This window comes from Bemisia tabaci, chromosome 2, assembly GCF_918797505.1.
Source record: "Bemisia tabaci chromosome 2, PGI_BMITA_v3".
Taxonomy (NCBI): domain Eukaryota; kingdom Metazoa; phylum Arthropoda; class Insecta; order Hemiptera; family Aleyrodidae; genus Bemisia; species Bemisia tabaci.
This window is the reverse complement of record NC_092794.1, coordinates 55047160-55071172: the sequence shown is the minus strand read 5'-3', so window position 1 is coordinate 55071172 and position 24013 is coordinate 55047160. Positions and strand designations below refer to the sequence as shown.

The following is a 24013-nucleotide window of genomic DNA, read 5'->3' as shown; positions in this document are numbered from 1 at the left end:
TAGCACAAGACAAGAAGAACAGGAGGTGATGGCAATTTCTGATTTGTTTACACCGTGACGTAGGTAAGTACAAGACGATGTTAACTATGTTAACTAATATTCGTGTAAAAAAGTCCGTTGTTTTAACGCTTTTCAATATTTCACACAACTTAGAAAACTTTCTCTACATTTAAAAACCGAACAATTATAAAGAAAATCGAATAATCGATGACAAACTCAGAGACAAGACGAACTCTAGTTTGGGTAACCTACAATCAGTCTGCACCTGGCCTATGTCATCGACTGCACCACCGCACTATATAGCCGCACCCCGCATCCCCCTTTCCTTCCGTGGTTTCTGGCTTTTTTTTCTCATAACATAACATGTTGTTATTTTATTGTATTGTTGTGTGTTTCTGGTTTCTGATTAGTTTCTGTCACTAAAAAGTCAGGAAAGTTTGGCTGAATTTTAGAATTTTCCATATCTCATCTCCCCACACACCTCATTGCAGAGGCAGTATCTGTCAGGTAATATCTCAGAATATTTAAGCGCGTAAGTCGCATTACAGTCGTAGGTGTTCAATTTTTAAGTGACTTTACCGTTACTGATTTCCCTCTATTTAGTTATTGTCTTAAGCGCTAACAAAGCTTTGGTAGGTGAGACTTTTTAAGGTGATGCCTCTGTTCCTCATGCTCATCTTTCTTCTAAAATTTACCTTCTTAACTCTGCAAGATGTAGAAAATTGATTAGCTCATCTCTAGTGTTGGGAATGTAACGATGACTCCTCAATTTTGTGATCATGCTGTTGACATCCATGGAGTGAAACGGAATCAGATTTACACACCGAAACTCGTAGTCTGATGCCTAGTCAGCACATTTTTGATCTGCCTTAACCACACTATCATTAGTGTAATGTATGGACAAGGGGTCACTCATGTATTTGAAGCAGGACTGGGCCGAGGCTGGCACTTGAGGAGCGGCTGCACAAGGCGCCAGAATGAGGGTGGTGAAAAAGTTTAGAAAGAGAAAGAAGAGGCGAAAGGGATACATAAAGCATGAGATGGTAGTGGGACTAAGTCATCAAGTGTAATTAATGTCGAGTCTCCAATGTATATTTTTCCATATTTTATATGGTGCCTTTCAGATAGGGGTGTCGATACTCGAGGAAGTATCGATACTGGTATCAACTCTAAGCATCGATACCGGTATTGAGCATCAAGCTGAAGTATCGATGCCTCTGAGGTATCGACACCATTTCTAAATTATGCCGTTTATCGGAGTGTGTGTACGTCTGTTGGCCGTTTAATTCCGCCAGATTTATGCTTCTCTTAAAACCGCCCTTATTCGCCTGCTCAGTCAATTTTAATGAGCCCTTCACCACTGTTATCTAACGGAGCTTTTAACATTTTTAACGAAAGTAATTATCTTGAAAAACCTGATTATTCCATTGTTTGTCACAGTGCATAGTGAAGGTGAAACAGAAGAGAGAGAAGTTGTTAAAAAGAAAAAGAGGCCTTCTTCATGGCCAAATCAGATGAAGTATCAATATCATCGAAATTGGGATTTGAGGATCGATACTACATGGTATTGATATCGTTATGTATCGATACTTAGGCAGTATCGGTTAAGTATCGACAACCCTAATTTCAGACAAGGAAGGAGAATATTTGTGCATGACGATGTGGAGAAGTCCTCTAAAAATTGTAGGCTTATACCTTCAGAAAGTTCAAGAACTGTGACAAAAAGGAGCATAATCATTCGGGAGCATTACATACATATACAAATCTAAAATTATAAATTTTGTCGGGAAGCCGTGAAGCATATCTTCCTTCTAGCCAAGCATATTTGAATATTCTTTTTCTAAAACCAGCCACTGAAGGGCGCCATTTCTCCATCAAAGCACCTATATTTTTGGAAAGTTGCGGAACTTTTGGCCTCAAAATTTTTGGAGAGACACAATAGTACCTCAAAGAGAAAGCAAAATACGTGGGATCAAATTTAGAATTACAAACTCCCAGGACAAAATGTCATTTAAGAGTGATGGCCTCTACCGGAGAGAGGATTCTCTTTAAAATAAGTTGTGAGCAAGGATTTTTGAAAGCCTTGCTATGAAGCTGGCTTCCTAGTTTTGCCTCTCTTGATATCTGATTTTGAATGAATGAATGATTTTTATTTTCATATACAAGTACAATAACAAGTAAAACTTTACAAAGGATAACACTGCCAAAAGCAAAAAGAACTTGAGGGGCATGTTAAACAGTCACAACTTACAGACAAATGAACACATTGGGTCCCAGGCCTATCGAGCCACTTAATGTTCATTTTAGTTTTTATTACATTAGAAATTACTATTTAGCACAAACATAACATTTTCCCCCAAATTGGGGTGGGCGATTCCACTTGCGACAGTGAAAAAAAAAAAAAAGCGATATACTTTTATGAGATGTATAGTTTTAAATACATGTTAAACAAAGAATGAAAGTAAATATATTCTCTCAGCAAAATGAACAAATTGGCTCCCAAACCTATTGAGACACTTAATGTTCTTTTTAGTTTTTTATGTTCTTTTCCTCTTTCCATTTTTCGTCGCTTTAAGCTACATACTATTCCCATGTTTTTGACATATTAGTCTCGCCTACTAATTATTTCTATTGAACAATATTATTTGTCAGTTTTTATGTTATATCTAGTATTGATCTACAGTTTTGACAACGTAGATTCTAAAGTCATCCAAAGAATTGATATTTTATAAATTTTTCAACATTTTTTAGATATATTCTCAACAATTAGCCGAATATATTGTCTGGATGTAATATTGCTATCTGTTTTTCCTTATTTGTAAATCTTTATTTATATTTGATTTCTAAATTTTAGGATGGAAGGCACAGAGAAAGAGAGTAGTCTAAATCTCATGAAGTACAGTGATGGTCCTGCAGAAAATGGGCAATACTGTAAATCCCAAGAACTAGTTCTAGTCAGGTAAGAACGTTGCCTACGTCTTCATGGTAAGAAATATCAGTCATTTCCTCGGAAAGCCTGCTTTTTTTCAATAAATTTAAGGGGGTTTGTTTGGAGGTAGAGTTGCATGAAATAGTCCCTCTAGCGATCAGAATAATCTTCATAAAGTTAAATACAAGACCCAAAGGGATGTAGGTAAAATATATACCTACTTGCCTAATAAGGGAGTTATAACAGGGGTTTAAATTATTGTCTACATAATGAATAACAAAAAACGGCGTATTCTCCCGAGGGGACGCAGCTACTCATTAATAGTCCTGATGTAATGTAACATAGTCACCAGTTAGACTGGTGAAATTGGTCAATTTTTAGACTGAGTCAATATTGGCAAAGAGTTGTCCGGGAACTTTCTTCCCATGGTCCACTGTGTGATGATGGTCTGTTCAACTTTTTTCCAGTGACTCAACTCACTATGACTCATAGTGTAGCAATGCCCCTCTCATACTATGCACCCCCTGCCTAATACTTTCGAACTAGCCATTTTGGCTGAGCTGATTTTTCTAATTTTCAACACCTGCCCAGTCCTGATAAAGATATCATTCTTGCAAGTATTTCAAAAGCAAATATTTGAATTTACTCAAGGTATCATGTCCCCATAACTGAGTATGAAAGTTTCAATCGCCTTTTGACTGCCTTTAAGTGAATATAGTAAACATGGATTTAAATCATTCAACTTTGCAGCTAATAATATAGTTTCTCCTTTTTTTAGTGGATTACAAGAAGAAGCCAGCACGTCCAGAAGCACAGATTTTAAGATGAAAAATGAAGGCAAAGTTGTTTTTAGAAAAAAGAGTTTATTACCTATTTTTGGTAAGTTGATTTTCTATGCACTGACTCAGATGAGATGAGTCCTCGCAATCAGGGGTGCACATTTTTCTAGATCACTCAATAAATTTTCGGGCGAAAATGTGGAAGCCTCCCAGAGTTCATGGAAGTTTTTATTTTCTTCCTCACTTCGAATCTCATTTTTTTTTACAGAAACATTGTGAAAAGGTTTCCACGATTTTCACCGAAATATCGAGAACATTCTCCACAATTTTTACCAAATTATTGTAGAAGGGTCTCCACAATTTCCCACAAAGTGTGGAAGATCTTCCACAACTTTTACGGAAGTATCGTGAAAGAGTCTCCACTTTTTTAACTGAAATATTGTGGAAGAGTTTTTTACTGAAATAGTGTGGAAGGGTTTCCACAATTTGCACCAAATTATTGTGGAAGAGTTTCAACATCTTTTACCAAAATATTGTGGAGGGGTCTCTAAAATTTTCACAGAAACAGTATGGAAGGGTTTCTACAATTTTTACTGAAATATTGTGGAAGGCTTTCCATAATAATTTTTGGCCAAAAAATTGTGGAAGGCTTACTACTACTTTCTCACAAAGAATGACAGGTTTTCTACAGTTTTCAGATTGTGCTAATATCCGGATAAGTCTTAATTTCTTTTCTACAGCTACAGGAGTAGTAGAAAAGTGTGTATCACTCAATCAACGTTTTGGCGAGAACATTTTATTTTTTCCTCGGGAGTTGTCCATAAATTATGTAACCCTTGGGAGGGAGGTTGAAGGAGATCGTTGTGCTATTTTTTTTCTTCATGTCAAAGGATTTTTGATCAGACAAAAAAAGAAGAAGAAAAAAGTCATTGTTTTTTGTGGAAGGGGTAAAGTTTTTGGCGAGAAACTGGAAGGATAGAAGAATGTGCACCCTTGCTCACAATCTTTGAACCCCTTAATGTAAGAAAACTTGGGTCGAGGAACTTGATTTTTACATGTATATAATTTGTATAACATTTTCGACCAAAAATGTTATCTGAGGACCTAAATATTTTAGTCATGATTTTATTTCTAAGAATCTCACTCAGGGATGATTTGCTAAGGAAACAAATCAAGTTTCTGGAATTTTTTCTTTTGCATATTTCTAGGGTGTATAACAAGCTCTTGCATGTCAAATAGGAAGTAAATATGCTGTCTAATTTTTCTTATGTATGGTGGCTGGCCAGTGATAAGGGTTAGAAAGATGTAGTAATTGTGGTCGGCTTGTGAAAGTCAGCACTGCGCAAGTTCCATCGTTGAGTTGACACGCGCTACACTGTAACTTGCACACCTTAATCATTTAATCCAAATCCGTGCCAACCCTTTGAGGTGCTCTCACCCTATTGTGCGGGCCGAAATGGACAATAGTTGTAGCCCGGAGCATTGTCAACAGAGTAGTTATATCTCACCTCTGTTGATGTTGAAACAAAATGGCTGTACCTATTTTGAGTACATTGTAAAATTCTGCTGTAGAGCAGAGAAACTAGTTCAACAGGTTACTTATAGTGGATAACGCTTTGAAGAAAGTTTAATAGTTCTTTTCCTCACAGCGCCCAATCATCCTTACCGGTCAGCTTGCTACACTGTCAGTTCTAACTGCAAAAGTAACGTGAGCATGTTCACGCAAAGAATAATGTCAGCCAAACTTCTTGGCGTGCGAAATCTTCAAAACAAATTAACAGAAACACAAATTCGTCTACAGGTAAAAGTCCAGCGGCTTGTGTGAACAGCAAGTAGAAAACTGGAACCTGCACCAAGAGCTTTGTATTCACATAGATTTTGATTTCAGAGCCTAAAAGATAGGAATTATGTTTTTATTAGTACTATAGTCTTTACAAAATTTTTGTTCACGTGTGGAAAAAAATATAGTTGCCACCTCACTCCTTAAGCAGCTAAGAGAAAATTTTCAAAAAAATTCAAAGGATTAAATTGTAGTTATCAATTGATGTCTAAATCATCTCAATGAATTTATATTCTGTAGACTCAAGAACACTTTTAGACCGTTTGAGTAGTACGATTGTTCAACGCTACATTCATATTGCCTTTTTACAAAAAAACCAAAGTCGTGTACACGTCCTCCTTTGATTGAGACAGAAAAAAATAGCAAAAGTATGAAACACATTTTGCCTTCCTCAGTAGTTTAGGTTAGTAGGCACTCGTAGTTTAGGCTTGGCTGGCAGGTATGGCAGCTGATGGTTTATGCAGCCGTCCTATATAACTGCTCTTTTTTATGATAAAACCAGCCAATGAAGCAGAAAGAGAAATGACTGGTCCTTTGGACTTAAAATTGGCCACCAAATTCAAAACTAATTGTATAGTACTCCCCTCTAATCAGAAACTTGTGCCCATCCTGTCAAGTTTTTGAAAGCTTTAGACTTTGTGTAGTATGTATGTTGTACCCAATCTTTGGAACTGCTACCCCTCTATTTAATTTTTTCTTTATTTTTTGATGCACATGTTTTTTTGATTTGCTCTCAAAACCAAATTATTTGATGCAAAATTCACTTTTAGATTTTATAAAAAATCCCTAATTATGTAATTGGCAATTACTGTACACTACACTACAGGTTGAGGAAATGCAAAGTTTAGATAAGCGGGAGATCAGGCTGTTTATTTAATTTTTTTTTTTTTAATTTTCGAATGTAAAGGGAGCTCTGCTTACTAGAGCTGATCTGCTGAGAAGATTAACGCCTTATGCAAAGAAAGCCAGCAGTGAACTCCAACGCAATGTGTCGATAAGGCACATCATTGATTTATGTATCAAGTTTATCATTTTGAGTTAATTGATGATTGGTCTAAAATATGAATGATGGATAGGTACAAAGAATTTCATCGTCACTCATGGACTCGAATTCAGCATCTCTTGAATCCGAGTCGAGTGTTTACCCAACTGAGCCTCAACCCTTTATGTCTGCGTTGGCGACATCTCTTAAATGTAAACTAAGTCAGAGCAAGACTCGTGTCTCATTGTTTTAAGGGGTGGAGAACAAAAAAAATGTTTCTTGATGACTCATGTTGCTATTTTTGATACCAATAGACCTCTCTGTGTGAAGTGTTGAAATGGGAACTGCCTTCTTCTGGGCTTGGTTTTTCAAGTCCTCTAAGGAAATAAAATAATGCAACCAATTTATTTTTATCATTTAACATTTGGGAAAACACGGATTTGCAAAAATTTATGAAACTTTATGATTTCGTCATTGTTCCTTTTATGAGAAGCATTGAAAAATCCATGCCTCACCTGCTATGCAAGTTCCCAGAAGCCTTTGGGGTAGGAGCATAGAAAGTTCCAAAACAAGGACCGTTCTTGATCCAGCTTTTTGCCTTATGGCCAAATGTCAGATTCTATAGCAACATGCTCGGTTTCTCAGTAGACTGTGGTATTTACCACACTTTTTAAAATATGAAACAATAAAAAAATGAAGAAGAAAAAGAAGTCATCATCTTTAAAATATTGCTTTATGACCTAAGATTTGCCTCATGTTTGCCACTTAAGATCGCGAAATTGGGCATTTTCTGTACTCCTGACTTGGGACGTTTGATACATGGATTAGTCAGGCATCAAAGAGATTGCAAGGTGACTTGGACTGGTCTAGTCAACATTTTTTCTGTTTATCAGGACATAATAAATAAGGAGATTAGTTTTTCAAAAAATAGATTCGGCTAATCTTTTGTTGGTGCAATATAAATTTGAGATTCAGAGTGTAGTGTATGTTGGAAAAAGACACCTCACTGAATTACAAAGAATAGTCCAGGTTTTTTAAACTCTTCTTTCACCGACTTTGAGCACTGTTTTGTATTTCGGTTTGCACTCTATCTTAAAATCTATCTAATATCCTGGCCTCATCCAGGTTCAACACTATTACTATCTCTCCTCCTTGCGTTTCCTCCTCATTAGACCTTCACTTTTTCGACCTACTTCCTGTAAATGAGTCAATTTAATGCATGTGGAGATACAAACCTCATTTCTGTAGTCAAATAACATTCAAAACAGATAGAGAGAGAAAGAATCAGTCTCGCAGTATTTCAAGTCAAAAATAAGTTATAAGGTTCAACCTTTTTTGTAATTTGTCTGAAACTTTATCCATGATAAATTTTGAAGTAACTAAACTTTACCTTAAGACTTATCTGTGGCCAAAAATCTATCCTCCCTCCGAGTCCTAGATGTATTGCACATGCTTTCATGGCCCCCCTCCCCCCAGACTTTCATCAATGACCATTGTGATTTTTTCGGACTGCATTTAATAATCTTCATTCTCAGTCCTCTTATAGAGGGATTTTTATCATTCTGAATATGTCACAACTTCATTTCGAATTTTATTCAACTTACTAATTTGACTTTCTCACAGGAGTTAGTTGAAGAAAACCGAGTTTTGAATGCTCTTTTAAAACGACAAGAACGAGCTTTGAAGAAGTATGAGGGTGAAGAGGCGCAACTACCCCAGCTAATCAAAACGCACAGTGATGAAATGCGGGTCTTGCAGACCAAATACAAGCAGGTACTAAAATTCTTTAATAGCTGGTGAGAAAAACTGAATTGACTCCCAATCAGCAGCATCTGTTGTTTTTTAATTCTCCGTGTCCTTGAAGAATCATTTTCTCTTGTACCAGTAGTTTTTTTTTTCTTTTGAGGCATCCTCTCTACTATCACTGAGTAAATTTTCTTGTTGTATCAGTGTTTTCAAACTTTACTGATTCAGATAATCTATATCCATTTCCACACATTCCAGTTGAAAACAAAATGTCATGATATGGAACAAAAATTGAAGGGACGGGATAATGAACTTAATTGTCTTCGAGAACAGCACAAACATTTGCTGCATCTGTCCAAAGATAAGCACCTTGGGGAACGTGAGAAACTCAGACAGCAAGTTGAGGAGCTTCTGGAAACAGTCAACGTTCAAGAAGAGAAAATCAAGGTAAATTTTCTGGATACCGTAGTGATACTCATCATATTAAAGTCCTCAAAAGTTAAAGGCACCTTTTTATTTTATTTAATTTTTTTTTTTATTTCTGGACATGTTCAGCCTTCATCGGGATACCATGGTACATCTCATCAAAGAATACTTTTAAAAACGCCCTGAACACAGATTGTAGTACCTATAGCAACTGTTTCCTTTTATTTTTTTTATTTTCTTTAAATCTACGCACACAATTTTCACTTATTATGGCCCAACATAAATGTCAATAAAAATTTAAGTGTTAATCATTATAAAAATTATTTAGAAAGTAACAAGCCCTTCCAACCAATAAAGTTATTAGGTCCTTTGGAGAAACACTCACCTCCCCATTTTTTGATAACCCTCTTAATTTCGTAGAAAAGTTTTTGAACAGCCCAACAGCAGGATGGGCCTTATACTGTTCAAGAACCTTCAGGTGAGCAATTTCAAAATTGATGAAAGGAGGTCTAAAATTTCTGATCATGTCAATAGAGATTAAGTCGTTGTCATCATTTTCCTGTTTGAACATGCCATGAAGAATTTTTGAATCTCTGAAAGCAAAAGTTTTTACCTGTCACCAAGAAGTTAGTGGAGGGTCTCTCCTTATCTCTGCCTGCAACTTCTTTGCAATGCCTCTCCCAATTTGATTGTGGCTCTCCCATAGTATCCTTGACGATAAGTTTTGTAACCTGAATTTCCAACATTCCGATTTGTCTATGGGTTTAAATTTTACATAATAAATCTCTAAGATGTTATGTTTTTTTTATATATATATATTTGCAGACTTTAATGAGGAGAGTTGAATTGGAAAGCAAAAATTATAAACATCAGTTGAGGTTAGAGATTGGAAAACACCGAGAGACGCAGCGGCAACTCTCTCAAGCTTTATCTACAGTTCAAAAACTAGAAGCAGCTCTGGAGGTGAATGGAATTGAAGGTTTTTCTTATTTAAGCCAGAAAAAGAAGAAACTATGTTTCAATTAGTTTTCCAAACTTACAGAGCAAGATGAGCTTCTTCAAAAGGCCACAAAAATATTTCTCATTCTGAAAATTTTTCAGACTTAGAATTTTGGGCTCTTACACGGTCATAAGAGGACTGGGCATTCCATGCCAACTCAATTGTGATTTTTCCCTCTAATTTGAGGTTTGGTTGAGTTTTAGATCAGTAGTTAGGTGTGCATCGACAGCCAATCCAGATTAGAAGCTCGAACACTCTGAGATGCTGTGCAAATCAGGATGTCGAACTCCGGCAAGAACTGCAGCTGCAGCACAGCTCATACTCTCTACCATTAGCCACCCAACAACTCTTAAGTTTTACCTCTGGCGGCTAGTCGCGAATGCAACTTGTAAGCCAACCTGACTCTTCAATCGAGATTCTTAGTCGTATGGGAAAATCCATACAAAAATAAATGATGGCTGATACCTTGTATAAAAACTGCATTTCACATATATATAATTGAAATTAAATCTGAAAAAACTGTGAAATAATTGTCAATCAGGACCTTTTCAACTATTGTTTGTTCCAAACTGCATGGCATTCAGAGCCTCATGATTCATGAGCCTCCCCTTGTTGATTATATTTCACAAACTCATGATGAATACTTCATTTTAATAAATCCTGTTATTCTTTCAGGTAAAACAGAAATATTTAACAACATCCAACAGGACACTTCATTTCACAAATAACAGTGTTGTAGGACCTCTTCCAGCAATATCCAAGTAAGCCTCTTTACTGATTGAAATTCAATAGCCACACAGTGAAACTTTGATATCACAACTTTTAGGAGGCACTTCAAAATCATACGCATATTGAGGTCATCATTGTTGCGGGTAGTGCAAAAAAACAGTTAACAATGTTCAAAATTCATTCCTCTAAATTCAATGATATTACACCACCCTTCAAGCATATATCCGTCTGTTCTACGGCTGATTGTTGCTGAATTTGATATATTTTTAGAGGTATATTAGATAGTCAGTTACTTCACAGGAAGAATTTGATAAAAAAATGTTGATACTACCTAAAAATTCTTCATTTCAATGCTAGAGCAAGCATAACTTTGGCATGTATGCATGTCTGCCTGGCAACGTTGTTGTAGATTGGAAGGTACCGTCTAAGTAGTTACCAAGGTATCTCTGTGTAATCTGAACTGAGGAGACCAGAGGCTTCTCCAGGTATCCGTTGGATATTGCTGAGGATAAGTATCTACAACAGTACCTCTAAAATGTTTCATCACCCATGCATCATGCATATTTATTTTAAAACTCAATAGAACGCAGCGTTTTATTTGAACTAGTTTTGGAACCCTCTTAAAGCCATCCTATGCTGTCAACAACGAGTGAGAAGAATTTACTTCACAAGATCTTCCTGAAACTTCAATGGGATAGTTGAATATGTTCCAGGCAAAATTTTGGTTTCTCTCAAAAGATGTTTGCTCAATCTTCTCCACTGCCACTAATAAGTCAGTGGCACCCTTTTTTTAATGCATTCCTGAAAGGACGAAGTGAGCTAAGCTTTCAGGAATTTTTCATATAATTTTTTACCTTAAATAGCAACAAAAGAAAAAAAAACCCGTTTTTAAAATGTCAATAATGAGACCCGTTTGAAACAATATTTTTGGCAGGCTTAGGTGATGTAGCCAGGCAGGAGGAACAGAGTTTGCTGATTGGCTGAACTCAGCCTCAGGCATCGCCTTGCTATATCAACTCGACTGTTGCCTGGCTTTCATAGGTCCAATTGTGATAGTTTTCTTACCTTAGAAATGACTTTTTTAACTTTTTGGATTTTTTACCGAATTTAACGGAAAAAACTACATTGCAACCATGCCAAAATCCCTTGTCCCTGCTCCATTGTCCTAATTCTCCTTCCTCTATCCCTTCTCAGAGGCCTTGAGCATACACATTTTTAACTTTTTCTGATATTTTTTTGGAATCTCACAACTCAAACGATGTTCTTTTATATCTTTCACTTTCCAGACAGCTTCTATCCAACACTCAAACATCACCTATGAATACAAAATTTGGGAAAAACTGTGCTCATGAACTCTCAGGTCAAGAAAAAGTGAGTACCTACTCTCTGTGAATTATGAGATAGTATCTGCGAGTCAGAATTTTCAAAAAGCAACGAAATTTTGACAAATGATCACTGAAATAAAGGTTTGCAGGATCATCTCATGAAGTTAGAAATGTAAAAATACAGCGTAACCAAGGTGCTATCTTTGTTCGAAGAGGCTACCTCAATTTTAGGCCCATAAAGCAATTTGTGGAGAGACTCCTTGATTCCCTCTTAAAGGGCTCATATTTCACCATTGAGTAGGCCAAGTTTGAACTTTTAGATGTCAACTAAAGTTAAAATTTCATTGTACTTCTCTATCATGATGCAATCATTTTGCGATCTGATAGAGCCACGACTTCTAAATTCATAGTTCCCTATGTACCCCTCGAGAGACGCTCAGGGGGCCTCAGCATCATAAAATTTGGATCCCTTGTACAAAAAAAATGTGGGAATTTTTATCAAATAAAACTCTTGAAAATTAGGAGAAACTCTCTTCAGCTGCTATCACACTATCAGTCCCGACTTCACTGTCTGACAGTTTGCGCATTAGGGTGTCCCACTTTGAGGGTCACTTCCGAATTTTGATGATGGTACCCTCTAAATCGTTGACCCCACTCATAAAAATAAGATTGCACTAAAGAAAAAAATTCTAAAAAAATTTTTAAGGGTTGCGCACGGCCAAAAACTACCCCCCGGAATAGGGCAAAATGCAGAATTTTGCCCATTTTGACGATTTTTTTAAACAACATTGTAATTGAGCTAGGGTTCTGAAAATTTCACAGTAAGAGCATATGTTAGGGTACTTTAAAGAAAAAATTTTGTTCATGTTATCATGCGTTCCCAATTTTTGCTAAAAATCCTCAAAATCGGCTAAAAACGCGATAATTTCAAGATTTTGTATTTTTGTCTCATGACGATTTTTTCAGCTGACAAAGTCAAATTAATCATGAAACGTAACATTAATTGCATCTTTATACTCATTTTGACCAAAATTCATACTTTACTTTATTAACCCCTCCCCCTCCCCCTTCTTTATAACCGTAAATTCAGCGTTTCCTAAGTTGCGATAGGTGCATGTGATTTTTTTCTTTTTTCCATCAAAGATAATACTTTTATTCATATTCTTACATTTTAAATGTCGACGTAATGTGTCATTAAAGTGGTACTAACTTATATACAATGAGAGAGCATGATGTGAACTTGTTTTTTTAAAAAAAAAAAAAAAAATAATAACTTGTATTTTCGAAAAAAAAAATTAATTTTACCAAAATATATGGGAATGGACTCAAGCGCCAAACAATTAGAAACAGCATCATTCCTTTCTTCTAAAATACTTTCACAGAAGCTCCGTAGAAAAAGAAGAAACACCGACTCAATATTACTTCAAAACACGAGGTGAATCTTCCAAAAAAAAGTGGCAAGGTGCCTAAACAGTAGAGGAAATGCATGATTACTTCTTCTTTGAATACTTAACAACTGACGCTTCAGCGGTAATAACAGGCCAGTTCATCCCTCTGTTTTCGAAACTGGGGCTATTTTTCGCCGTCAATTCGATCCAACAGAAAGTGATTTGAAAGGACTTCAAAAAGTTTGCTTATTCAGTTTAGATGTTCAATCTTTGCTGGTAAAAACCTCAGCTTTCAATTATTATTGCCCTTAAAGATGCGATTTGTATTTTACAAAAAAGTAGGTACAATAGTATTAATAAGAGAGTATCAGAGGCTTCATTGGCCACTTTTTCAAGACATTAAAGTTATCTTAGTGATAGGTTGGGGCCTCTATCTGTTTTTGATTGATTTATTTCTAATGGCATGAAAAGAAAAACATTTAAAGCCTTAGTAAATAAAAAGAGCAATGATAATTGTCTCGGCAAGCAAGTGAAAAATGACACTGAATTACACACATTTTCATCCTATCATATGTTTGATTTCATAACAACGAAAAAATTAAGAAATTGCATCACATGAATAGTCATTGAATCTTCTTTGACGAAACTTCCTCCTAACTTTACCAGGTACATAAAAAGAAAGGAATAATGCACTTCCTCAACTGTTTTTTGTCACCTATTGCCTTGCACTATAACCTTGCCACTTCTTTTTGGAAGACTAAACTCGTTTTTCTGAACTATACTTAGTAGTAGTATGCTCTGAAGTTCTATAGTATACTAAGTAACCATCCTAACCTAACCTATAACTTTTTTGTAAAATACAAATCGCATCTTTAAGGACAATAATAATTGAAAGCTGAGGTTTTTACCAGCAAAGATTGAACATCTAAACTGAATAAGCAAACTTTTTGAAGTCCTTTCAAATCACTTTCTGTTGGATCGAATTGACGGCGAAAAATAGCCCCAGTTTCGAAAACAGAGGGATGAACTGGCCTGTTATTACCGCTGAAGCGTCAGTTGTTAAGTATTCAAAGAAGAAGTAATCATGCATTTCCTCTACTGTTTAGGCACCTTGCCACTTTTTTTTGGAAGATTCACCTCGTGTTTTGAAGTAATATTGAGTCGGTGTTTCTTCTTTTTCTACGGAGCTTCTGTGAAAGTATTTTAGAAGAAAGGAATGATGCTGTTTCTAATTGTTTGGCGCTTGAGTCCATTCCCATATATTTTGGTAAAATTAATTTTTTTTTTCGAAAATACAAGTTATTATTTTTTTTTTTTTTTTTTAAAAAAAACAAGTTCACATCATGCTCTCTCATTGTATATAAGTTAGTACCACTTTAATGAAACATTACGTCGACATTTAAAATGTAAGAATATGAATAAAAGTATTATCTTTGATGGAAAAAAGAAAAAAATCACATGCACCTATCGCAACTTAGGAAACGCTGAATTTACGGTTATAAAGAAGGGGGAGGGGGAGGGGTTAATAAAGTAAAGTATGAATTTTGGTCAAAATGAGTATAAAGATGCAATTAATGTTACGTTTCATGATTAATTTGACTTTGTCAGCTGAAAAAATCGTCATGAGACAAAAATACAAAATCTTGAAATTATCGCGTTTTTAGCCGATTTTGAGGATTTTTAGCAAAAATTGGGAACGCATGATAACATGAACAAAATTTTTTCTTTAAAGTACCCTAACATATGCTCTTACTGTGAAATTTTCAGAACCCTAGCTCAATTACAATGTTGTTTAAAAAAATCGTCAAAATGGGCAAAATTCTGCATTTTGCCCTATTCCGGGGGGTAGTTTTTGGCCGTGCGCAACCCTTAAAAATTTTTTTAGAATTTTTTTCTTTAGTGCAATCTTATTTTTATGAGTGGGGTCAACGATTTAGAGGGTACCATCATCAAAATTCGGAAGTGACCCTCAAAGTGGGACACCCTATTGCGCATGCACAGAGGCTGTCTATTTTGCCTGCGAATGTTACTGATTTTACAGTCATACTGCAAGTGTGATAGTAGCTTTGAAGTGATGTTACTAATTTATTTGGGAATAGATCTTTTTTGATCTTGCAGCCTTTTTTTGTACATATCCTGGACGCAGTCCTATTTTTCAAATATTTACATGAAATAAATAGGGATGAAAGCAAATCTTGTGTACCACTTGGTATATCTGCGTAAGTCTGAGAACCAGCCTGCAGCTCACACAAGATTGCTTTAAGTTAAACTACGATCGAAGCTCATGATAAGAGATAGGACCTCTGTTATTTGTTATCTCATTTACAAGAAGGGGCTCAAACCGAGAACAGTGTCCACACATTTTACACAAGAACTACCTCATTTGACACTTGAAATTCTTACCTAATTATTTATGTACAGGTTTAAATGTATATTCGAACTCTCTCCTGGCCTTTGATCACATTAATTGTATAATGTGTTTTTCCTCTAGAATGAAAGCGACTCAAATCCAGCCACCCTCTCATCATCTGTGCCAAATTCTGAGTATGAAGGCAGTGAAGTTTCTGGCTCAAATGCAAAAATTTCCAACAGCTCATCCAACTCTCATAAAACAAAATCAAAAGGTACTGTCAGGAGTAAGCCTAAAAGTCGCAGTAGTTTAAATTATGACCACGATTTTGAAATCAGCGATAGTTCCAAGGTCACTTCAAGTCCAGTTCCTGGAAAGGATAATGCTCTCCCAAGTATATTCCTCCATGAAAGTTCAGAAAAAAAGTATGTGCATGCTACCTCTGAATCCAGTAAAAAATCACTAACTCGGCAAAGTTCTGTCCATGAAGAAGATGAGTCCAAAGTTTCAGAAAGCAGTAAAAAATTTGCCCCTGTAGAAAATAAAAGTGAAGATGCACTCAGTCAAATAGATGCTGTAGGCCAAATAAAGCAATCTCATCGTAAAAATTCCAATAATCAAGGAGAGTTACATGATAATAAAATTTTTCTCGGCCAAGAAGTTCATTGTCACAAATCTTCCAGCGATGGAGAATTGTTGGATTGTCAGAACCATGGGAATGCAGAAGAAAGATCATATGGGCATCATAATTTTTGGGCCAATAGAGAAACTCTGAAGGGAAACTCGCACAAAGAGGAACTCTCCTGGGAGGAGATTAAAGAGCAAATTCGGACAGAACATGAAGCTGCCAAGAAAAAACTTGAATCTTTTTCTAAAGTCGAATCCGACTTGCTAGATTTCAGCCTAGGCAATGAGCTAGACTTGAGTAAAAAAGATGCGCTGTTACGAGCACTAAATGATATTGACCGGGAAAGGAACTGTGAAAATTCTGACTCTGATGGAAGTTACAAAGGAAAACTCCAAGGGGATTTCCTAGAATTCTATACCGAAAGCCGATCCCCCTCAGATGATGCACGCTTAAGCGGTGAAGAGGAAATGAAGAAGAGGAATGGTTTAGTAAGAGACTGGTTTTTAAGTCAGTATGACTGTAATACCACAAAGTTTTTAAGCGAGCGAGAGAAGCAGACTTTGAGCACAAGTATTCCGAAAGGATCTGATTCATCAAGTTGAGGGTCTTAAAAGACCCATGCATGATCATCATTAAGATTGATTAATGCCTCATTACTGTTACCTCTTTCAATATTTGCACAGGAAATACATTTGCCTTAAAGTAAGACGAAAAGCTGAAAAAAAGTTGTGCTTCTATCGAAGTGGACCATCAAGGGCATTAGGTGGAAGTATTTAAGTATTGGCAGGTGATGATAATTTAAGACAAATACTTCATTCAAGTAATTATTTAAGAAAATAATCTTTAGTTCATTCATTGCAGGTCCATGTGGAATTATTCATGTTATATTATGTTGATTTTGAAAACAATTTTAAAAACATTGACATTAATGATTCTGCAACTTCAAAGACAAACGAAAAAAAATCATGTAAGATTTGTAGAAGATTTCTCCTTCCCTTCCCAATCATGAGGAATTTATTTATTGCTGAAGGTAGTTATTTAGAAAAAAAAATTATTAAAATCTTTTTCATTTTAAGAATTTAAAATTGAAAGGTTTAAGTCAGGGAAAATTTCGAGGTGTCTGCTGTATTTTAAGCTCAAACATTGGTCGAAGATCTCATGCAATTTTCTATAATTCCAAGTAAAATTGTCACTCATAAGCTGTAATCATGGGTACTTTCTCGTTATTTTAACCTGGGTCTTATGGTCAATATGGTGTCCCAAATTTGAACCTTCCTAAAATATTTTGGGATCATTGATGTTATATCACAGATATTTTATCACAGAATCATCTGATTTCTCTCAAAATGATTGTAAATGTTTACCATAATGACACAATAAACCAATCAAACATCAATGTTCTGAGAAAAGTTTTTTGATGGTCCAAGTTTGGAACACCTGAACGGTCAATATGAGTCTTTCAATTTATCAAGATAGTTGGTTTTTGCGCACCAAGCAGAGCACTTCAGTCGATCAATTTTTCACAGCCTGAGGAATATTGGACTGAAGAGCTCTGATTGGGGTGTAAAAACCCACTGCTTGTCGAATTCAATATATTTATTGACTCATGATGAACATGTGAGCCAAGCATATTGCAAATCTCTGGTGGCCTCCTAGAATTTTTTCTTTTAGCTGTTCAGTCTCATTCTTGTGTTATGAGGGCGCAGAGACATTAAATTAACTGCCAGTACTACAAACAAATACAGCCAAAAGGCTGCATGCTGCCTCTGCAGTAAAAAAATCACTCTTCCTTTCCTATGACCCTCTTTGTTCCTCCGATGAAGTGAAACCATCAAGTGGGACAGCAGATTCTACATCAGTGGAGTGATATAATATCATAGGTACTTTGAAACAACTCTAATGCATCGTCTGCTCTCGAAATAGCCTATAATTTTAAGTTGACACAGTTTGAATGAAAAACAGATTATTTTTATAACTTAGAAGATAAACAGTGTGATATTATATGTATGTACATCTATTTTGTATTTTTTTAGCATTTAGAACTCAAAAAGCTGTTTCTAATTCAATGATCTTGATTTAGATCACCTGCTCTGCTCACTGATATGTGCATTTTTTAGTCAACTATTTATTTAACCTGCTGAAATATACTGCTTCAGATTTTCTTTTTAAATGACTTGTAAATTGTACTCAAGAAATCTTTTGTTCCGCTATGAAATTTTTCATCAAATAAAACTAGTAGGTATACAGTTAAGCACGCATTATCCGGTGCTATGTGGTGGAGGTCCGCGCTAGGTAACGAAAATAACGGATAATCGAGACTACCATAAAAGACTGAAAAAATGTCATTTCAAGCTCTGTTAGTTGCCAGAAAGAACAATCTTAGCCAATTCTCTATCGTATTTGTAAAACTTTGTCATTTAATTGATAAATAAATTACAAAAAACCACTCATATTTTCAATTTTTGCCCAAGACACTGGTTTCTGTTGTGTCATGTCTGAAAATGCCACGTTTTAATGATGAAAAAGCCATGCCCAATTAAATGGATAACCTAAGTACAGATATTCGGTGCTTTACTGTAGTTGTAACTATTCATGAACTAATGGAGGGAAGTCATCAAGGGTCCGTTTGCAACTTTAATGATTTTGGGCCTAAGGAAAGCTTTTGTAATACTGGATTACTGATGTTATCATTTTGTGAAAATATAGGATGGGCACTGTTCTCTTGCACCTATGTAGCAGTTTTAAGAGAGCCGGAAAGCCAAATTGCCGGATCAGAAACTTTGAGCTCCTGATCCGTCAGCTGTCAAACATGGAGCAAGTCCATTCCCCAGAAGGCCTTTGCAAAAATACTTTATCACTTGTTTTTCTTTTTCTCAAACTGCATCAAAATGCATTTCTGCAAGTATACTGCAGCATGTTGTAAAAGTTTAAAGTGTAAAAAGAGTGTTATCAATTTTTTAATGAATTTTTAAGCTACGTAAAAAGATGGAAAGGATCAAAAGAGGTGTAAAAAATATAATATTATGAAATTCATGATAAAATAAATCTAGTTGGAGAAAGGAATCCTATCAATAACATGCTAACTACTCCATCAACCATTCTCATAAGATAGTGTAAGCAAGTCGACACAATCAGTTCTTGGTGCTTCACTTAACGGTTTCTGTCCAAAAAATGGGGCTTGGAAGGGCTTCCCAGAGGTATTTTGGTAAAAATACTGATCGATATCAACACAAGTCACACGTCAAATCGTTAAAATTTGAAGCGGACTAATCTCAACCTCCCCCTGGAAATATTTTTTAAAAATTTTGTCTTTTCTTGTCTCATCGCAGAAATAGTTGTTAGTTGCTCAAATCCTTTTTGTTTGTATACTTTTTCACCCATAAAAAATATCATGGCAGCACTTCAAAATTCTGTCTCTAATCCCAGAACTCAGAAATTCTCACCAATTCGATGGAATTGGAAAAAGCAAGTAGATGAGTTGATGCCGATATGATGGTTGCAGCGTACGAACATTGGAAATAAGAGAAGCCAAAATTTCTTACTCAGAAAGAGAATTGAGAGACTAGTTTCAGGATCATTAACCATCCTCACGCCCAGGTGTTGCCTCTCTAGTTCTGAATTTCTCTAAACGACAGCTGAATAATTGGTATCCAATTAGCTGTTTTGTAATTTTTTTTATTTACCCAAATTGGCGAGAATTGCCCGTTCACCAGAGCCTGCTCTCTGCAGTATTGCGATTATATTTTCATGATTCAAGTCATTAAATAGGCATGCTGATCACTCAGTAATTAGCTGCCTAGCATCACAAGTAAAAGTCTTAAAAAATTCTTCTTGGGAGAATTAATATGTGCTAGCAAGCTTTTTATGCTGAAAAAAAGAAGAAATTTAAAATTTATAGTTTGAGTGAGCAATCCTTTTTTACAGCAATTTGAGTTTCAAAGATTAAAGTACCCAGAGGTAGTTCTATTATTACCTGCTGTTTCTCATGCGAAAGCGTACCTTCTCTGTTAAGTAGGGACTCTCTGGGCTGATTGTCGAAATTTTATGTTTGTTGGTGACTAGACATTGAATAAAGTGAAGTAGAGCCTTATCATTGGTTTATTTCATTGCTCCACGGTAACAAGTTCTTTTTATCATAGTGCAATTACTGGGCATGACAGTCGACCAGCTAGACTCCTCCTCAGTCATGCTTCAGTTTTTCTAAGTTTACATTATTTTCACTCATGGTCGAGGTTCAAAGTTAAGAGAGTTGCTTCATTAGATTGAAGACTAATTCAAATATGAACACAGGAATTGAAACCGGAAACTCTTTTTTTTTTCTTTCTCTTTTTCCAAGCATAAGATTTCTCATTTCTTCTCGACTACACACTGACTTCAATATCTTAATGAAGTACTTTAAGTTTTCAGAGAAATGTTTCAGAACTTGATTGATCGATGAATGAGAGATTCTCTATATGGAAATTGTACACTTTTAATTTCCAATCAGCTTTAGAAATTACCGGTAATAATAAAATTATGGAGGTGCTTTTCATCCACAGGCACTAATGCATTAGAAGCTGAATGATTCTTGGAGTACAAGTACCTGGATACATTTTCAGAGAATCATGCATTATACATTTTTGAGATCAGGAGGAAAATCTCTAGAACTAGAAGAAACTTAATAATTACAAAAACTGAATTTAATACAACCAATTAAGTTGTGTGTAGGATTCCATTTTTATCAAGGTTGTATTGGAAAAAAATCCATTTTTAGAAAGGAAGTCGTACAAAATTCTTTAAGTGTTCGCTTAGGAAATCCTTTTCGATCAGTTTTTTTTTTTTTTTGTACTTAATTCTGTGAAATTTACTGATTTAAGTTCTTTCTTTTTAATGAAGACCGCTGTTTAAGATTGAGAAGATTAATTGAGTTTTTTGAAAATTACAGCTGATATCTACTTTAAGAGTCTTACACTTTTTACCAAAATTTTACCTCTCATGAATTCTACTGAATGAAGTACGCACAGAGGATTTTCTGGAACGAAATTTGTACTTCATCATTTTTTAAGAGATGTGTTTTATGAGTTTTCTGAGGTTTTTTTAATATTTTGTGCTCTTAGAGAATGTCTTAGCTGAAATATGCTGATCTTGGGAGAACCTTCTTCACTATGGCCATAATAGTTAAAAAAATATTTATCAGCAGTCTGAATCACTCCTGACTCATGCCACACAGACTAGTTGAAAGACAATTTATTTATAAAATTAAGGTAGGGATGTCGATACTTATCCGATACTTGCAAAGTATCGATACTTTCGATCGATACTTAACGATACTCGGCATCGATACTCCACGATATCGATACCATGCAGTATCGATGCCAAGACCCCAGTATCGACGGTATCGATACTTAATCTGATTTGGCCATGAAGAAGGCCTCTTTTTCTTTTTTAAAAAAGTCTCTCCCCACTATTTCACCTTCAAGATGCACTGTGACAAACGACGGAGTAATCAAGTTTCTCAAAATGATTATACTTCAATAAAAATGTTAAAAGCTCAGTTCGATAAGTGTAGTTAAAGGCTCAAAATAGCTGACTAAAGACGCGAACAGGGCTTTTTCGAGAGAGGCGTAAATCTGGCGGAATTTAACGGCCGACAGACATACGCACACTCAGAATCACGGCATAATTCAGAAATAGTATCGATGGTATCGATACCTCATAAGTATCGATACTTCAGCTCGATGCTCGATACCGGTATCGATGCTTAGAGTCGATACCAGTATCGATACCGAGTATCGATACTTCCCTGAGTATCGACATCCCTAAATTAAGGAATTTTTTTCACTTCCTCCACCTCCCAGCTAAGAAAAACGGCAAGTATTCCCGCCTTTCAAAATGAGGGAAACTTATGTCTGCAAATTTTATGTTGGCATTACGTACTTACAGGGTGTCCCAGAATTCCGGTCGATACCCCCTAAAATTTTACCTCAATTCATCTGTTGAAACTAAACTTCGCGTGATTGATCACGGATCAATGATCCCAATTTTTTCTCTTCAACTGGCAACCCCCTCCCCCCTTATTGTGTCACTTGAAAGATAATGAGGAAAGAAAAGTTTTGGCGCTATCCGCAGGTTGCCATTTTGATTTTTGACAACATGGCGGCCGGTCTAAGTTCAGAACAGAGGTTCAGAATCCTATCCAAGATTTGGGTTAAAAATTGGTATCCGAGGATATTTCGGTATGACATAGCCGGCTCCCGTTTTCGTGCAACAGGAAATCGCTGATATGAAACTCAAATATTCATTTTTCATCAATGGCCACTTCAAGTATTGGAATGATGGGCGATCTGATAAACCAATGCTAGATACCTACAGGCAGAGATGGAAAATTTCATGAACTTTATTCGAGTGAAATTTCACGAAATTTCATGAAATTTCACGAAATTTCATGAAATTTATTCGAGTGAAATTTCACGAAATTTCATGAAATTTATTGAAACTTTTGGGGATACCTTTAGGAGGCTAAGAAATGCCTAGAAACAGTGATTCTAAATTTTGAAATTTTTCACCCCAAGCCTAAAACATTCGCGCGTTGCAAATGTTTTCGTTTAGTTTAGAGGTTAGGTTGGGGTTCTTCTCTCTAAACTCCCCTTTTTGCCCCCTCTTTGGGTTCTTTGGGTCTGGCACCTTCAGTAGAGTAGCATAATACCGCAGCATCAACTGAAAGACCATCTGAAACGCTTTCAGACCTTCAAAGGTTTAATCAATAATTCTAAAAAAAAATTAACAAATTTCAACTTTTGTGAAATTTATTCGAGCCTTTTGAAATTTCACTTTCCATCTCTGCCTACAGGCTACATACTCGTGCCAAATATCCCTCGAGCACCAGCTGTAGTGCTATTTTTGAGTATACAACTTACTTAGATACTTGTGCAGTCTTTTCACTAATCGCTATTCTTACGGCCGCTATTTCGAAAAATTTGTTTCTGTCGAAAAACCTCTGGATTTGCGGTCTGCGCCGAAACTTTCCTTTTTTCATCCTCTCTCGATTGAGTTGTCACCAAAAGAGGGATTGTAGGGATGTCGATACTTATCCGATACTTGCAAAGTATCGATACTTTCGATCGATACTTAACGATACTCGGCATCGATACTCCACGATATCGATACCATGCAGTATCGATGCCAAGACCCCAGTATCGACGGTATCGATACTTAATCTGATTTGGCCATGGAGAAGGCCTCCTTTTCTTTTTTAAAAAATTCTCTCCCCACTATTTCACCTTCAAGATGCACTGTGACAAACGACGGAGTAATCAAGTTTCTCAAAATGATTATACTTCAATAAAAATGTTAAAAGCTCAGTTCGATAAGTGTAGTTAAAGGCTCAAAATAGCTGACTAAGGACGCGAACAGGGCTTTTTCGAGAGAGGCGTAAATCTGGCGGAATTTAACGGCCGACAGACATACGCACACGCACACTCAGAATCACGGCATAATTCAGAAATAGTATCGATGGTATCGATAGGTACCTCATAAGTATCGATACTTCAGCTCGATGCTCGATACCGGTATCGATGCTTAGAGTCGATACCAGTATCGATACCGAGTATCGATACTTCCCTGAGTATCGACATCCCTAAGGGATTGCCGTTGCCGTTGAATAAAAATAAAGTTGAGGTCCCTCAGAGGCCTTCCCTCTGTGTGTGTGTGTGTGTGGGGGGGGGGGGGGGTGATAATAGCTTACATTGATCCCCAGACATTTTCAAAGGTTTCGTTTCGAAATATGAAGTAAGGTATTTTAGCGGGAGGGAAGGGGGGTCGAACCGGACTATTGCGACACCCTGCAGATCATGTCAATTTTTATAAATAATTATTTTGGGGAAGGGGCGAGGTAGGACCCCAACTTTTTGTT

General features: G+C 36.1%; 1 protein-coding gene across 4 annotated transcripts; it reads left to right on the top strand.

Moving 5' to 3' along the window:
• Positions 1-346: 346 nt before the first annotated feature.
• On the top strand, positions 347-20212 carry LOC109035940 (uncharacterized). Of its 4 annotated transcripts, none has more exons than XM_019049790.2 (10): positions 349-507; positions 2855-2959; positions 3708-3808; positions 5358-5509; positions 8154-8303; positions 8535-8723; positions 9528-9665; positions 10387-10463; positions 11718-11802; positions 15636-20212. In XM_019049790.2, exons 2-10 carry the CDS (start codon positions 2856-2858, stop codon positions 16722-16724), a joined length of 2085 nt encoding a protein of 694 aa, XP_018905335.2. In that variant the 5' UTR covers positions 349-507; position 2855; the 3' UTR covers positions 16725-20212. The 4 variants fall into 4 exon arrangements, with proteins under 4 accessions (XP_072151959.1, XP_018905335.2, XP_018905336.2 ...); XM_019049788.2 differs by having other exon boundaries at positions 350-507; positions 10378-10463; XM_072295858.1 differs by lacking the exon at positions 5358-5509 and having other exon boundaries at positions 347-507; positions 10378-10463.
• The last annotated feature ends 3801 nt before the right edge of the window (positions 20213-24013 follow it).

Coding starts and splice junctions, on each gene's coding strand:
- LOC109035940 (XM_019049788.2), top strand. CDS start 2,856: ATGGAAGGCACAGAGAAAGAGAGTAGTCTAAATCTCATGAAGTACAGT. Junction 8,304..8,534: donor TGCAGACCAAATACAAGCAG/GTACTAAAATTC, acceptor CACACATTCCAG/TTGAAAACAAAATGTCATGA. Junction 9,666..10,377: donor AACTAGAAGCAGCTCTGGAG/GTGAATGGAATT, acceptor TTATTCTTTCAG/GTAAAACAGAAATATTTAAC.